The following is an 18,204-nucleotide window of genomic DNA, read 5'->3' as shown; positions in this document are numbered from 1 at the left end:
AATTGTCTTTCTATACTTTATTAATAATTGTTTCCTTTCTACCTCCTTTTGTTAACCCTTTAATCGCATTTTCCTTAAAGCATTTGCCTAATAACAGAAATTTATTTTACTGTGTGAAATTAACAATATTACACATGGTGGATTGTGCAAATTTAGCTGGAATTCATATTTTGGTGTTTGCATTCTTTGCTCATTAAGAGTGTACAATAGTCATTTGCAATTTGAAAAGAACATATATTTTAAAACAGCTAATTACGGGAGTTCTATCACTGAAAATCTGCTAATCTCTTTCAAAATATCTTATGAGTAGCTTTTATTAAGAAAATTAATTAATTTTATGTATGTTCTAGATCCGTACAAGAACAAACCAATAGGCAAAATACAGCCTACTAGAAAAGTGTATAAAAAATAGAAAAGATAAAAATAAATAGTTCCTAGAAGAAATAGTACATATGATCACAAACAAAATAACTCTTCAGCCTTAATACAGCCAAAAAATGAAAAGAAAAGCATCGTTTTTAACCTGTCAAATTGGAAAAAAATGTTTTTAAAATTAACCTTGTAGATCTTTTTTTCTTTTTGATATTTTTTCCTGAGTAAATTTTTTTAAAAAAATTTACCATGGACACAAGAGGTAACATTACAGTCATTTGTAGGATGATTGGAGGTATCTGACTTCTTTTTAAAATGTTGCTTATAACCTAGCTCATGATGGTTTCTGGAAAATCTTTGGTGACAGAGCTGCTGTATATGTATATATATGTATGAGGTGTATATACAATCACTTCACACCTGTTTGAAGGGCTCTTTCCCTGGCAGATAGTCAGAGGGAAGGGTTGGTTACAGGAAGAATATCTTAGCTGCTTTGCACAATAAATTTTTTATTGTTCAGAGTTTGTTGATAGCGTTTCTAGATTACAGTGCTCCTCTCTACCAGGAAGTAAATCATAGGAAGTGAAAATCTGTTTTTCTGTGGCAGTGTCTTTTATGGGGAAATAATTGTTAACTTTAAAAGACTACTGTGGTGTCTAGGTGGCTCAGTAGATTAAGCATCAGACTTGGACTCAGTTCATGATCTCGTGGTCCGTGAGTTCAAGCCCCACATTGGGCTCTGAGCTGACAGCTCAGAGCTGGGAGCCTGCCTCAGATTCTGTGTGTGTATCTCTCTCTGCCCCTCCCCAGTTGTATTCTCTCTCTCTCTCTCTCAAAAATAAATAAATGTTTAAAAAAAATAAAAGACTACAGGAATTGGGAATTTTTTACGTTTTAAATATTAGTGATATCTTTGTTCCTGCTTACCAGTCAGCTAGTTTTCACCACACTGATAATTGTTGGCTGTATTCTTGTTCTTCACTTGGAAATGCATTAATGTGTTTTACTTGGTTCTTAACTGTAAACATTAGTCCAGTCCTTTTTTGCAGTATTGATTTTGATGTTTATTTATTTATTTTGAGAGAGAGAGAGCGAGCGCGCGCGCATGTGTGAGTGGGGGAGGGGCAGAAAAAGGGAGAGAGAGAAAGAGAGAGAGAATGAATCCCAATCCGACTTCATACTGTCAGCACAGAGCCAGAAACCGGGCTCAATCTCATGACCACAAGATCATGACCTTAGCTGAAATCAAGAGTTGGATGCTTAACTGACTGAGCCACTCTGGTGCCCCCTAGATTTTTTTGCAGTATTTTTTAGTGAAAAATTCTGAGGTCTGGGCATCTGAAAACTGTTTCTGTTTTTTGTTTTTTGTTTTTCTATTTTTTGGGTGTGATTCTGCTATTAGTAACTGTGTGACTGTACACTAAACATTTAACAGTTTTGAAACTCAGTTTCCTGACCTGTAAAATGAGAGAGTTGGATTAATTAATCCCTATGGTCTTTTGAATTCTGTGAGTTTGACAAAGATTTTATACAATGATTTGTGTTACAAACATCAGCCAGGTGAAAATACTTTTCAAGTATATTTTGCTTCTACATTCTTCATATTATGTGGCTAATCTTCCCAGTGGAAGTTTTCATTCTAATTCAAAACTGCAACTTCCATTAATCATTGAGGTGTTTGCATTTCTTTTATGGGGAGTTACAGATTACTTTGATATTATAATTGCTATTAGCTGAAAGGATGCTTATTTTAGAGTAATTAGAAATTCATAGAATTAAAGAACATAAAGGGCAGCATAAATTGGTGGTTTCTCTCCTTACAGAAGGGATACTCTATTTCCTAATGCTTGGGATGATCTAAACAAAGAAATTCATGTATTAGTGGCATGATTTCTTTAGCCCAATATTACTTATTCTGTTCAAAGAAGCTGCCAATTGGTGCTTAGGCAAAAACACACAGTATAATTTAGCATGTAGTTCAGAAGAACCAGTTTCTCACATTGCATACAAGAAAGTGCCCTTTTCATTTGTCCTTCTGGACTATAAGTACATCCATGTTTGAAGAGAAAAGAGAAATCCTGGTCTCCTCTGCAGGAAGGTAGACTGCCTGGCACATACGTGTTTGGATGTGGGCTTCATTAGAGGATCAGTCAGTGCTTAATATAGCCTTTGGTGGCCATTGAGAGAAGGGGTTAACTTTCTGTACTTCCTTCAGCTTATTATAAATGTGAAAATTTAAGTAATTTTAATGCTACAGTCAAGATAGGATTGAATCAGGGGCATCTGGGTGGCTCAGTCAGTTAAGCATCTGACTTTGGCTCAAGTCATGATCTCACCTGGAGCCTGCTTCAGAGTCTGTCTCTATCTCCTTGCCCCTCCCCTGTTTGTGTTCTGTCTGTCTCTCTCAAAAATAAATATACACAGGGGCGCCTGGGTAGCTTAGTCGGTTAAGCGTCTGACTTTCGCTTAGGTCATGATCTCGGGGTTCATGGGTTCGAGCCCCGCGTCGGGCTCTGTGCTGACTGCCAGCTCAGAGCCTGGAGCCTGTTTCAGAGTCTGTGACTCCCTCTCTCTCTGACCCTCCCCTGCTCACGCTGTCTCTCTCTCTCTCTCTCTCTCTCCTAGAAATAAATAAAACGTTAAAAAAAATTAAAAAAAATAAATACACATTTTTCTATATAAATATACAAAATTAAACATTAAAAAATTTAAAGAATAGGATTGAATTAATTTTTGCAATTACTCCTTATTTTTATGGGTATTTATCGGTAATATTTCTGAATACTCCATGAAAGGTGAAAAAACCAGAGATACCCAAGTATAGGGACTATAGGCATCAGACACATCTAAATCTGGAGCTTTTGGTTCTTAGTCTGTGACCCCACCTCCCTGGCTCTAGAGTCCCAAATAATAAATACATCCACAGCCAATCCAAGTCCATCTTCAAACAACACAGTACTGCTTCCTATATAGAACACATACCCAAACAAAACCTGAGAAATCTCAGGTGCTGTGTATGGTCTCCTTCCTGGAGTGTTCTAAAATTAGGTGATGTTACTTAATCAAAACTAGAAGCACTGATTAATCCATAAAACACTGTAATGGAAAGTGACTAAATTAATTTGGTTTAAAAATAAACCTGTTATGGTCTTTTATTATTTTGTTGGGTTTTAGCATGTTTTGGTAGGTCCAGGTGTAGGAGGGGGAGAAAGGAGGTTGTTTTCTCGGTCACAATAATGGGAGACTTGGATTTGAGTCCTGGGTTTGCCTCTGTAGTGTGGTAGTAGGCAAAATGGCTGTCTTCACATGCCTCATTTACCCTAAGATACTAGTGGCTCCTTGCCTTCCAGGCTGAGTTCTTGCAAGAATAAGAGAAAATGTTTCTCTGTCTTGAAAATATTACAGCCATGGTGATTACTCAGATCTGTATAGCATTTAATGGATACCCTTAATAACCATGTGGAAAATTAAATTTAAAAGAGTCACAATTGGGACATTATCTCTCCAATTAAAAAGTTTTCTATAACAAGGATTGAACCCAGGCTGGAATTTGTACCAAATTAATTGTGTTCATAGCAAGTGAGTTGGAGATTTGGTTCATTTGGTTGTTTTCTGGGGAATTAAGTATCAGAAGTTTTAACGTTGGTCTTAGGTTCTCAGTTGCTATATTTCACTTATTAGTCTTGTTGAAGCATTCTCCAACAGCCCTGTTCTTCTGGAGGAGGCAGAAACAATGATCTTGGCTTGGCTGACGCCTGCCTGTTTAGATACTGTGTTTCCCTGTGGAGTCCCATCAGGGGCCTGGGAAGAGGACAAGGGGAGGCCAGCTGGTCTCCCTAAGCCAGAGACCGGGAGCCTTTACTCTGCTCCATTTCCCACTCATTGTGCAGCCCAGGCCCTATCACTTGAGAGACCTGGCAAGGAAGTCAGGAGGAAGTGAGTGCCCTGCTGGTTCAGAATGTTCCAGTGTGGTTGGAAAGTTTGAGAAGGGCCCTGGGTGAGAAGAACAAGACCTTATTGACAGAGTTCAGGCCCGATCAGGTCTGTTTCGCATCAGCTTTCTGAATAATCACAGCTCTCCCTGCCCCCATGGATCTCTAGCACTTTCACCTCTGCCTTTTTTTTTTTTTAAACCTTGTATGCAGCCATGGTAGAACACAAAGCACATGAAGTTTTTATAAAATGTGAAAAGTATAGTGTTGCCTGCTTCAAAATGACAACACTAACACCAGCAAAAAACCAAAACTTTATACTTTGTAAGACTTTCCAGACTACTGTAAAATTATTCCTCTTATTGTAAATGCTTTTTTTATTAAGCTAGTTTCTCATTGATTGATTTATAAGACTACCCATTATTCTTACATTTCCAGTGGTTTGTCCTAGTCTGAATTGTTCAGTCCTCTTATCTGATTTAGTTTGCTTGTTGGGTATTTAAAAACTGTGCAGTCTTAAGATTGAGAGGAAAAGAAACATGTCAAACCATTTCTCTTCTTCTCTACATGAGTCTATAAACCAGAATATTTATGTCAAGTCAGAAGAAAATCTGCTGGAGGTTTTAATGAACCACAAAATGTGTCCCTTGTATACCTTGCCTTGTCATCCTGCCTGAATTTATATGTGACTCTGTGTTAATGTAGTAAACACTCTTTTGGCAGTCCTCTCATTTTCAGGACTCATCGGGTGTCTCCAATTCCAGCTTTAAGCCAACTAATGACAATAATACTTGCTTCACTTTTCTTTTTCCTGGAATATCTGGTAGGAACTTCTGAAGCACAGGGGAATATTGTAAACTTTTTCAGAGTGAGGAAACCAAATATTCCCAGCTACTTTTGAGTATACAAATTTTCAGTAGTTGGAGCCTCCCATTTTTATGTTTAAGTCTGGATTGGATGGAGGGGACCTACCCAGGCCGAAAGCAGGTGGGCAGTTAACAGGTTTGATTGCAAAATATCTATCCAATTCATATTTTGATCAAGGTTGGTAGCTTTTTATAGCACCTCTAGAACAGTGATTTCTCACCTTTTGGCCTCTTAATAGTTTTATTAGATGACTCTCATACTTCCTTTCCCTAAAAGTGGCACATGAAATATTTTAGTTTAAATAACATTCCCCTTACGTAGAAATTTTTGCAAGAGTTATTCAAAGCCAGGGGCGCCTGGGTGGCTTAGTCGGTTAAGCGTCCTACTTTCGCTTTGGTCTTGATCTCTCTGTTTTTGGGTTCGTGCCCCTCGTCTTGCTCTGTGCTGACTGCCAGCTCTGAGCCTGGAGCCTGTTTCAGTCTGTGTCTCCCTCTCTCTCTGACCCTCCCCTGCTCATGCTGTCTCTCTCTCTCTCCTAGAAATAAATAAAACTTTAAAAAAAAAAAAAAGAGTTATTCAAAGCCAGTCGAGAACCTCTATGTTTAGTTAGGCATCTTCATCTCAATGTAGGGGTTAACTGCATGATTTAAGAGGTTTCCTTTCTATTTTATTAAAAATAAACATCCTTCTTTTGTTTAAAGTTTATGTGTGTATGTATGCATACATATTCAGTGATAATACAAGTTTGATTGTGTTCCCCCCCAAACTCTTTTGTTGCTGACTTTCCAGAACCCCTGAGTTAGAAGCCACCTCCCACCAGTGCCTAGAAAGCCTTCCCCCACAAAAGCATTCATCTTCCTCCTTTCCACCATGATGTCTTTTTTCAATAATGCTAACACTCTGGCACTCCCTGCCTCCTCTTCACATTCACCCTGCCTTCTCCCCAACTCCCCACAGCTCCCATCTAATTCTTGCCCAGTGATTCCTTTTTTCCAAACACCCAGAATTAGTCTGATTCCTGTATGTTCCTGTAGTCCCAAGGACTTCTGCTTTGCTGCACATATTTTGCATATTTCATACAGCTAGTAAGTGGCAAAACCTAAACCCAAATCCATGTGAATCTGAAGTGTCATGTTCTCTCTATTGCCCCATATTATCCCCCCAGATTTTGTTTCTTACTCCATAAATAGGACAATGATAGCATTTTACTGTACTGCTTTGGTGCTCAAGTGAAATAATGTCTATGAAAATGCTCAGTGAATAGTAAAAAGTGGAACATTATTCTGTCTTTACCATCATTATCTGTATTATTTTTATTTTGGTTGCCATGATCCTTGATTTAAGTGCATATAGCCTCTTCAGTGCTTTTCTTAAAACTCTGCTTTGGCTGCCTTATATGCTAGCTGTGATGGGTCTGACAATTGTCAATTTTCCTTTTCTTCCCAGGATGGTTCATACTTGGCTGAGTTCCTGCTAGAGAAAGGCTACGAGGTGAGTGACTCAGTGAGCAAGCACAGGCTGGTGGAATCACTTGGACACAGTGGCCTCCTGCTTCCTCTGCCGTCGTCCTCCTGTGTGTGTTTTCCACTGAAACTCTGATAACGAGTCCAAATCAGGGGAAGAATGTGCCGCTTGGCTTGTAAGCATGCCAGCTCATTGTGCTATTTATCTGCTGGTGAACACTGGTGGCTTCCCCCTGTTCCTTCGTGCTTAACTGCTTTGCACGCTTCCCACATTCTCAGATAAAGCAGCAACCTGTGTAAGCTAAAAGCTATAACATTATTAGGGTTAATTTATGATGTAATGTGTTACATAAAAAAAATTCCCCTTCACAGTGAAGTCACTTAATTCGGAAATTACACAGAGCAATAAAACTAAGCTGATCTTTGGCAAGCTTGAATGAAACATTTACACTCAGAGGGTTTGCTTTCTAATAGGCAGCCATATATTTTATGGACACTGAAACTTCTGGGTTTGCTGCTGGCGTCATCATCATTGTTGCCATATTTTTCTGCTCTTTTGTCCTCTCCGTCAACATTGACTGCTTTCCTTAAAGGAAACCAGACTTTTGCATATTGAATTTGATATAACCCCATGTGTATTTCTTACGTTTTTAAAGAACAGTTCTCATATATATACATCTATATAAGTTCATGTTGTACAGAGAACAAAAACCTATACAGTGACCCATATGCTCTCGCCTGATCTGCAAGTGTTCATGTTAATAAATTTGGATTCTCTGGGTTATTCTAATTGCAGGTGTACTGTTTTTTAAAAAATGTGCACAGTGGACAGATGGAAAAACAACAGCAAGGAATTTGGCATCTAAATGCCAACAGGATTTGTGGAAAAGGAAACTAACTTTCTTACTATAACTCATAATCTTTTCTGAGAGCCTTGACTTTTAGACTTTAAGAAGTAATAGCAGATATATTTAGCACCTTCTATTTCCTTACCTAACCAGTTAGTTTTATATCTTGAAAAAATACGAAAATAAGACAAATATAATTATGAAAGTGTACATGTGCACTTATGTTCATATACAAAGATTCCTATAATAACTGAGTGATAAATACATAATCTGCAAAGCAGAGAATTTTAGAGTAGATCATATATAATATAAAAGAGTTGGTTTTAGATAAAGTCTAGTATTTGTTTAGGCTACATTAACTTAGTGTTTTAATAAATCTAAAAGGGAAGGATTGGTAGAGAAACTTACTCTGTTTCAGGTGCTGGCACCGGCTGAGAGGTGTTCAGTAGCTGGAGAAGAGTTAGTGATTTGGCTGTGTATCAAGTGAACTGCGAGAAGGAAATTTGTGAGTAAGAGCTATTGGGGTTCAGGATGTCCTACCTTAAAATATGGCACCTCAGCATATTGAATATTTTAAGCTGAAACAGTTTGAGAAAATAATAGGAGTTTGAGAAAATTGTAGAAGTTTCTCCTGTTAAGCACATGTACCCCAATGTTCATAGCAGCACTCTCAACAATAGCCAAAACATGGAAAGAGCCTAAGTGTCCATCAACGGATGAATGGATCAAGAAGATGTGGTTTATCTATACGATGGAATACCACATGGCAATGAGAAAGAAGGAAATCTGGCCTTTTGTCGCAACATGGATGGACCTTGAGGGTGTTATGCTGAGCGAAATAAGTCAGGCAGAGAAGGACAAATATCATATGTTTGCACGTATAGGAGGATTAGGAGGAACTTAATGGAGGAGAAGGGGGGAAGTAGTGCGGGAAAGGGGGAGAGACAAACCATGAGAGACTCTTGAATGCTGACAAAAACTGAGGACTGATGGATGTGGGGGGTGGAGGGGAGGATGGGCATGGAGAGGGGCACTTGTGGGGATGAGCACTGGGTGTTATATGGAAACCAACTTGACAATAAACTATTTGTAAAAATAAAATAAAATAAAATACAAAAAAATAGAAGTTTCTCCTGTTAATCTTTTTTCGTTTAATGTGGAAGAGGAAAAAATTTTTCCTCAACTCTCTTAGGGTCTGAAAATTAAACTCAGAAGCATGAAAATTTATTTAAGTTTTTCATGACATGGAAGCCTTCGTAAAGGAATGAAGATCCAAGAAACTGTTAAGGCTAAGTATGTTTATGTTAGGTTTGATGGAGAGTGGATGATCAAACCTAATATGACAGGTCAAGGAGTGTGATGTGAGTATAATAAATAATAAGATTTGTTTATTTGGATTCTTCTTGGCATCCCTTTGTCTTCTGAGATAAGGATGCTCCTTTTCTCCAGTTACAAGGTGGATAGATACCTCTCACTAGAGGATGTCATGACTGTTTCAGGGGAGAAAAGAAGGGGGAAGGTTAGTGTGACTTTCCCGGATCTACTCTTTTCTCACGTTCCTTTAGCTTAAAATATTCCATACACCAAGGTGCCATATTTTGGGGTAGTGTGTCCTGAACCCTATCATGGTCATTCCAGTTTTGAAGAGTAAGGTGTTTTGTCAGACAGAAAGCTTAAGCGGCGTGGTGTTGAAATTTACTTCCAAGGTGGACGTGGAGGACTAAGACATGGGTGAGGATGGTGGCAGCAAGATGTTTCTACAGCTAGCCCAGAGGAAAATGGAGCAGACATGGCAGTGTGAATAGTCACTGTGGTAATGTGGTGGACTAGTGATAGGTCCTGGGGTTAATCTGGATATGGTAGATGGTGAATGGTCTCAGCATGATGGTGCTGTTAGTATTACTGGATGGAAATGGCTGGAAAGAAGACCTGCAGAGGGACAGGTGAAGCTCCATTTAGGTGGCTTGTTAAGGAACTAGCAGACTTGAGAAGATGTTCCTAAATGGGCAACAGACTTAGAAATAAATACAGTGAGAACCTAGGACTGTCAAGTGAGCTACAAAGGTTTTTATTCCATTGGCATTTGAAATTATAAGAGCAGATTTGATTATGATAAAGGTAACAGAAGGCCCACTTGGCAAATCACAGTTAATGAGAGGAATGAATCATCGAAACAATGATTGACAAGAGAAGGGAGGTTTAGTAGTGAGATCCATAAACTGATAGAAGGAGATAGTGTAGACAATACAGGTAGAAGGTAAAGAGCTACAAAGCATAATCAGAAATGATTCCCCTTCATAGTCCAGGGGAAATATGAGTTTTGTAGGAATAGGGGAGTGAAAGGGTGTTTATCATTATTTTATTCAATTTTAATAGGCTGCTGTCTTCAATTTAAGAGATGGATTTAATTGGAGGATAAGCTATTAAGGGAAATCTAATGGTGGCACAGACTTCATCTTTATTTTTTTGTTTAAGTTGAAGTAAATATGAGGGTGATTTTTCAAAGAAGCTGCATTGGAAGTTTTCCTGAATTATCAGCCAGCAGCCCCTGATTGCTCAAGGCCATGAGCAAAATAATAGGCCTAGTAAATTGCATGCAATAGGATAAGAGGAGATACCTGTCTGTATCTGATTCCAGAGGGTCAACATCAGCAATTTGGGTGAGCACAGACTTCTAACTCATCAGGTTCTCAACCTGTAGTATACATCAGAACCATGCAGAGGTCCCATTTAAGATGAGGATGGCTTGTTCAGGGATCTGGGAATCAGCCTTTCTAACAAGTCCCCAGCTGTGGCTGATGCTGCTCTCTTGGGTCTTACAGTTTGAGAACAAATACAACTAAAAGTTCAAATGAGATCATTTAATCACATGGTGAAGAACAGAATTTCTTAAGGTACCTTAATTTGTGGGGCTTTGTTTCTCTGAGCTCTCATATTATTTTGAATTTATGCTTTGTACAAGGAATATCACTAAGTTCAGAAATAACTAGAAACAATATATATTGGCATAGCAGAATACAACCCAAGAACAAAATAAGCAATGGGAACAAGAAGTGTAGATTCTGTGAATAGGCTTGATAATGAGGCTGAGTTCTTCCTGGCACAGAAAGGGGCAAATTTTAATTAGCTAAACATGGCAAAGTCAGCCTTTCATTATGAAGAGGGGGAGGCATGGACTCTACAGAGAAGCAGTAGTCAACTGGAGGAGAGCGACCAGTTGAAGAACAGAGATAGGTTGGTGAGGTAGTGATGATGGGGCCACATAAGCAAAACCAAACCCTATTTATAGAGTTAGCGCAGCACAGTTACATATATTCTTTACTTTTCTTTAGTCAAAAAAAAAAAAAGAAATAAAGCAAATTATAAAAGGATTGACTAACTTTAAAGCAAAAATAGACATTTGCATATGACTTGAAAAGGAATATCATATATTAATAGACTAATTAGTTATTGTTAATTACCTTCTATGATCACACATTAGATTCGGAAGAAGTGGGCCCTGACCTTCTAATGTGGCCACTGAAATCCATGCATTTGATCATGTTCTGAATGAGCTAACATGAGAAAGTGGAGGGTTACTTTATTCCTGGTCCAGTTCTCATTGAGAAGAGACTCTATTTTAAGGTTTAAAGTTATAGTTTTTAATATTGCTTTTTCTTGAATTTTGCTTAACATTAAACATTAAAGAGAATGAATCTCACACTTATTTATTATTTATAGTATATAGGTGCCAGATCATGAGGAAAATTCAGAATTATCAGGTTTTATAGAAATTGACCCTTTAAAACCTCAAATGTTAATTCTAAAGTTGTTAAAGTGCAAAGGATAATTCTCTCTTGCAGTGTATCTGCCAGTTCAGGGCAAGGAAGGTGAATGAGGTGGTCCAGCTCACAGTGGTGAGGAAGCCCTTAGGTTTGAGCACTGCACAGCCTGTTTCCTACCCCTCCTTTGCTATTGGTGGCTCTGTGGCCTTGGGTAAGTCACTGGACTTCTCCTAAGACTTAGGTGTTTTTTAGATAAATGGGGATAATAAATGCACCTATTTCTTAAGGTTGTCTTGAAGGTTAGGTGGGACAAAGGATAGAAAACAGTCCAGAGAAACTCTGTGGGTTCTATGGGACTTTAGTTGATATAAGAGTAACAAGTTGACACAGTGCTTGATGCTGACAAGCCTGGGGATAAAGATTAATAAATTAGACTAAGGAGAAGGCTCCTTAGTCTAGTTTATTAATTAACATTAGTGAAAGGTAAGCCTGTTACATTTCCTAGGATCCTAACCCTGTGCACATTCCTTCTTGCCATGAGGGGAAAAGGAGCATTGACAGAAGTGAAACTTCTCATGAAAAGTTTCAAGTGCCTTCCTATAATCCCTGTACCAGATAAGCCAGCAACATAGTTCTGTCCCTATTTTGTACCCAAAACAAGAAAAACCAGGATAATAAAAGTCAAAGTTAAATATTTTAAAACCTAAAATATGTCTGGGAATAAATGAGAAATTTATATTAAATAACATGGTAACAACTACAACAGAACATATCAAAATTTAAAATAAAGAATAGGTGAATTGTGGGTTTTCCTTCTAGGAAAGGAATTGTAACCAGGGAGTATCAGGAAAACAGAAAGGAAATACCATATAAGGATTGTCTAGTTGTTATCTGGAAGATTATTTGTTAGAACATGGGAGTTCTTAGGCGTCCAATCATGATCTGTGAGAATCTGTAAAATATTTTTTTCTGGGTGAAAAGAGACAAAAGTTTTTGTGAATTTCATTTTGAAACATATTGAGTGTTGGTAGAATGGACCATGTGTATGTTTTAGCTTGACCACATATACTAGCTGTGTGATCTTAGGCACTGTCCTTATCTGTGGAATGGGAGTAATATTAGGAAGGCTGTTGTGCAGATTAAGTGATTTAATGTCTATAAAGAATAGTGTCTGGCACAGGGTCATTGCCATGCACATATTAGCTATTGATGTTACCTATATTATCTATGCTTTTCAAAAGGCAAGTGGCATTAAACATCCCTGGGGAATCATCCTTCCTTGGATCCAAGAGAAATCTAGACACTGAAGAATTTGAAATCTAGTGGTTTTAATGTTTCTGTTTTCTTGATTGAAATAACCAACAAACATATTGAAGGATTTGAAATCCAGTAGCAACAATTTTCTGTTTTTGTGATTGTAATAAAGAAATAAATGAGCAAGCATTTTTCTGTTATATTGCCTTGTCTGACTCTAGGTTTTGAAGTCAAATTAACTTTGTTCTGACATTGAGAGAACTTGAAAGTTTCTTTTTCAGTGCTTAGTTAAATGGAACATGAAATTTATTTGTCTCAGTACTCATTTCTGTTTAAGATCTCAGTTTTTCAGGATTATATTTTGTTTTTGAACTACTATAACACAATAGTGATTTTGATTAAGTTTATATGGAGTCATATTCAGCTCATTTATCTTTTCAGTTTGGTTTCCTAACTCCTCATCTCCCTTTCCTCCCAAATCCTTATGAAAACAAACAACAACCATGCATACATCCCTTCTGTAAAGAGAAAGCTGCTAATCTCAAATTCTTAACTAGATTATCCAGTTTGCACACATTTTGGCTTGTCTTAAAGTTTGTATTTCACCTGTCTCTGAAACAGACAGACTGAGCTTTCATTAGTTCTTAGAATAATACTTGCTGTCATGGATTAAGCATTTGGCAGGTCTTTCTTTCCCTGTATACACATACCAAAAGTTGGAGTAGGGGAAATTAAAACACATTGTGTGTGTGTGTGTGTGTGTGTGTGTGTGTGAGATATTTAAAAAAAAAACCTGGTGCTTAATGCTTTTGGTTATAAGTGTGACAGAAAATCCTATGTTATTTATTTACTGTGACTTTGTGTAGTAGTCTGATTTTGTACTAAATCCATCAATATCATTTAATATTTTTATCAGAGCCTTTAATGTTCATATGCATTGTGTATGTATAAGGAGTTTCTCTTTGTTTCAGGCTGTTGGAATATGTAACTTACCCAGAATCCAGCAATCAAGAGAAAAAATAGACTAAATCATATTATTATTATTCTTTTCATTATCAGAATTAAATTATTTGTTTTTAGAACATGGAAATTCCTTTAAATGAAATGAAATAAAGCACTACTTGTATCTGAGAAATCTATATTTCAGAAATAACTTGGTGGTAAACACCAATTTTGTTATGTATAAGTATGTATGTGAACTTGATTTTTATTTAAAAAATTACTTACTAAAATTGTTTGTTAAAATTATTGTTTGTAGAGCAGTTCAACTTTTAAATAACAACTTGAAAAATTGGAGACCATGAAGTATAATAATTCTAAGCTTGATGTGTTATTTTCTCCACTTCCAAATTAAGAAATGGATATGTATACCTAAATCCCAATTTAATATTTCCTAGATTTTACTGTTTTTCTATTAAAAAATTTTTTTAATATTTGTTTTTGAGAGAGACAGAGCACAAGTGGGGGAGGGGCACAGAGAGAAAGAGGCACAGAATCTGAAGCAGGCTCCAGGCTCCTAGCTGTCATCACATAGCACGACACAGGGCTCTAACTCACAAACTGTGATTATGACCTTAGCCAAAGTTGGACGCTTAACCAACTGAGCCATCCAGGCGCCCCTACTATTTGCCTCATAAAATGTCAATGAAGTTTGTGATATTCCCTTCTTAAAATATTTTCATTTTTACCAAATTTTCTTGAGTTTAGTTCTTTTGGAAAATAGTGTGGATGAGTGCTTTTCTCTTTGGCTAAAGCAGCTAACCACCAGAATTATTAATTGTGGGTGTGTTGTATCCTTTGCAGAAGTTAGTTTCTCATGTATGCTGTATAAAATGACGGTGACATTTCTTTCTATTTGAAAGAAAGTCTTATGTGCTTAAAGTTCCACTTTCCCCTCCCCCCCACCAATTTGGAATATTTGAGTCATGCCAAGGATTAATTTTGGTTTGAAACAGACAGAAAACGATTGAGTGAAAATATAGAAGTGTATTCAGCTGCAAATGAGACTACTCAACATCAGAAGGAACACTTTTAAAATAGGTGAAGGATTAAAACTGCCACCAGTAGAACTGGAACTCGGGCAGCTGGTGACATAAGCTTGTATTAGCATTGGCAACACAAAGGGAGCAATCTTGACACAAGAAGGAAGTGAGACCAAGCCTTGAACAATTTCTCTTATGTATCAGACACAAATAGTCTTTCTTCGGTATCAGACATATATGCATTGTTGTTCCAAGGACTTTCCCCCACTCTCATACTTATTATGGTTAAGTCAAAGATAAAAATTAAAAAAATAAAAAATCCTTTTTTCATTTGAGTCTTCCTCATGTGTTAAATCTAGTAGTATGTCTTTTCCCTGATCTCTCCTGTTTAGTTCTTACTTTTCCACAAAGCTGCATTATAGTTGCTGCCTGATTATATTTATGGACCCAGAAATATATAAATATATAAAATAAGGACACTGGAAGGACATGGTGGCATCAGAGCCTCACAGCCTCATGCTTTCTGTTAAAGCTGCAAGGCAGTTTTACCGATAGGGCCTCACATGGTCTGTCTTCAGTTTCAAACTGGAGAGATATTTTTGTCAGCAACAAGGCTCTAAGTGTGTGTGTGTTTGGAAAAGGAGACATTTGAGTATCGGTAACTAAGCATTTGCTGTGAAGTCCCATAATTATCTAATTACTTTTGTTGAGATTGGCAGTGAACACACCACAGAGAGATGGAGGCACAATGCTGGTGGCTAGTGGGCAGTGTTTAGGGAGAAAGTAAGCAGTGGAAGTTTTTCTAATAATTTAAAAATAATTTTGTAAATAATAGTTATTTTTCTCACAAAGTAAGCATTAACAAAAGAACTTCTGAGGTGCTTGTTAATTCTTGTTGCATGTTTATAATTTCTTTTCTTTCCACACTATAAAAAAATGCAGGTCCATGGAATTGTGCGGCGATCCAGTTCATTCAATACAGGTCGAATTGAACATCTGTATAAGAACCCCCAGGCTCATATTGAAGGAAGTAAGTCATTTTCTTTTCTAAAATTTCTTTCTATAACTTCCTATATTATGATAAGGTATTTTCAGATGTCATTTTTCTCAAAGCCCATCAAGTTGCAATTATTCACCGGTGAATTGCCTGCATTGAACGCTCTCTGCATGCTTTGAAAACCTTTCCATTGCTTGCTGTCCTTGAGCCACAGTGTCATCTTGGTTAGTCTGTTACAAAATATTGATCAGGTGATACTGCTCAAGAGATGAAGAGTAGACATGGCTTAGATTACCCTTCTCCAGGTGTCCTTATCCCCTCAAGTAAGATCAGGTCCATATTCTCAGAATACTCCTTTACTTATTGTTTGGTCTAATGTAATCAAACTAACCAATCTTTATATATTTATTTAATTTTTAAAATAATTTGTGAAGACAAGTCCAAAAACTGGTGGAAATCAAAACTATATTTAATTGCTTTACAGGTCACTGTCAGTATTTGCAGTTGCTTGTTATTTTTATTAAAATTGTCTGAATGTAGCCATATAGTCTACATAGCACAGTCATAGTATTATCTCATTTGATCTTTACAGCAGCTCCTAAACTTGTGAGTGAAACCATTTTACAGATGAGGAAATGGAAGCAGAGGGAGGTTGTAACTTTATTGAGGTCATATACCATGTAAAAGACAGAGCTAGGACCAGGACACTGGGTTTTTAAACTCTCAAGTTCAGCCTGCTCTGCTTGTCCAGTTTTTCCAGCTAGCAGGGATGATTCAGTCAGATTGTAACTCATAAGTCATTTTGTATTCATTTCAGAGCACTGAATATTTGGAGTTTTGGGTTACTTGTACAAGTAGTGACATCATCAGGAAGATGACCTAGTTGTCTCCACTAAAGGCTTTTCACCTTTATATTTAGTTATTCAGTACATCCTCCTTGAAAATTATCATTTTTGTACAAAGTACAGAATGGTACTGCCATTGGATCTAAACAGAGATTATTAGTATTATGTAAAAATAATTTAAAGATCAAGCTAGCAAATTGCCCATCTACAAGTGTCAAATTCTTATAGTAATGAGGTCAGTGTAAGGATCTGCTGAGATTTAGGGTTAGAATAGGCTAGTTGTTCTTTAATCAATTTAATCAGCTATGTCACTACATCAAGGCATTTTGTGGATGGCTTAAGGATTCATGTTTATGAAGTACTTAAAAATCGCTAGATAAAAGCATCTGATTCACTATTACCCAGTGTATTACAGAGTTCTTCAGAGAATATGTATATTGTTAGATTTTCTTTGTCTGAATCTCACTCTTATGTAACATACCTTACAACTACCTGGGAACCATAAGATACATTAATTGTATAACGTGTCTTTTGTCTTGATATGACTTTTATTTTTTAATTAATTAATGAATTAATTAATCTTTTATTTTTAAAATGTTTACGTATTTATTTTGAGAGAGAAAGAGAGAACACGAGTAGGAGAGGGGTAGAGAGAATGGAGAGAGAATCCCAAGCAGGCTCCTCGCTGTCCATGTAGAGCCTGACATGGGGCTCAATCTCATAAACCATGAGATCATGACCTGAGTTGAAATCAAGAGTTGGATACTTAACCAACTGAGCCAGCCTGGTGCCCCTGGATACAATTTTTTTACAAAGTTTGTTGGAGTTCTTACAAATCCTTTTTAGACATAGTTAACAAATGTGAATATATTTCTACTATTTAGGTTCTTTAAAGATGAGAGTTATACTCTGCTACTTGAAAACCAGTCTGGTTTTCAGACGTTCAGAATATACCTTTCCATTTTGATATTTTTAAAAATTGGGCTTTTGTTGTTTTCTTCAATCTGATGGTATATTTTTTAATTCTAAAGACATGAAGTTGCACTATGGTGATCTCACTGACAGTACCTGCCTAGTGAAGATCATTAATGAAGTAAAGCCTACGGAGATCTACAACCTTGGAGCCCAGAGCCATGTTAAAGTAAGCCATTTTCACAGTCACATTTCTTTACTGTGTTCTTGAGTTGTTCTGTATTTTGTCTGTTGCTTCTTAATACAATAATACAGGCATTGCTCCTAGTCTTCAAGTTTAATTCATGAATCTGATAAATTCATTAGTATTAGAAATACTAATACTTTGTAGAAGTATATTCTATATTCTCCTGTTATTGAGCAATATAAAATCTTACTGGTAACATTAAAATAGCAGTATTCATTTATTTTGGATTGATCTTGTAGTCTGTTTTCTGCCATTTCAAATCACATTGTGAATGAAGTGTTTTTGTTAAAATACTGAGAAATGTAACTCAATAAAACTTCTATTTTAATATTAATTTTTGGTAGTGGTTATATTACTGGCTGAGAAAGTAATATTTTTGAGTTTAATAATATGTTGGAATTAACTGAATTAACTTTTTATTATAAGTAGTAAAAATCATAGGAAGAAAATCCTCTTGTCTTCTCAGTATGATACAGCTAATGTTTATTTCTTTCCCTTAATTCAGATTCTCTGATATTCTACCTACCTCTCTTTAGTTTTCCTTTCTAGAACAAATCACAGTAAACCTGAGTAGCCCATTGCTAGAGCTCTACCAATCTCTTTTAAGTTTTGTTGCTGTATCCTAGTGTTCACTTGAGTGAGTGAATTCTGAAGCCAGGAATGATATGAATTCTATTTAGCTATTTATTCAATCAGAATAGTGGAACTTAGAAATAAAAGC

At 36.7% G+C, this 18,204-nt stretch overlaps 1 protein-coding gene across 1 annotated transcript in view; it reads left to right on the top strand.

Moving 5' to 3' along the window:
- Window positions 1–18,204, top strand: part of GMDS (GDP-mannose 4,6-dehydratase) — a 633,580-nt gene that overhangs the window by 134,276 nt on the left and 481,100 nt on the right. Inside the window, exons 2-4 of the mRNA XM_039246524.1 lie at window positions 6,618–6,662; window positions 15,425–15,512; window positions 17,356–17,465. Coding sequence (XP_039102455.1) covers window positions 6,618–6,662; window positions 15,425–15,512; window positions 17,356–17,465 — 243 coding nt within the window. The remainder of the gene's footprint in view (window positions 1–6,617; window positions 6,663–15,424; window positions 15,513–17,355; window positions 17,466–18,204) is intronic.

This window comes from Hyaena hyaena, unplaced genomic scaffold (assembly GCF_003009895.1).
Source record: "Hyaena hyaena isolate Hyena2069 unplaced genomic scaffold, ASM300989v1 scaffold_282, whole genome shotgun sequence".
In the NCBI taxonomy this organism is placed as follows: domain Eukaryota; kingdom Metazoa; phylum Chordata; class Mammalia; order Carnivora; family Hyaenidae; genus Hyaena; species Hyaena hyaena.
The sequence above is the reverse complement of the archived record's forward strand: the minus strand, read 5'-3'. Positions and strand labels throughout refer to the sequence as shown.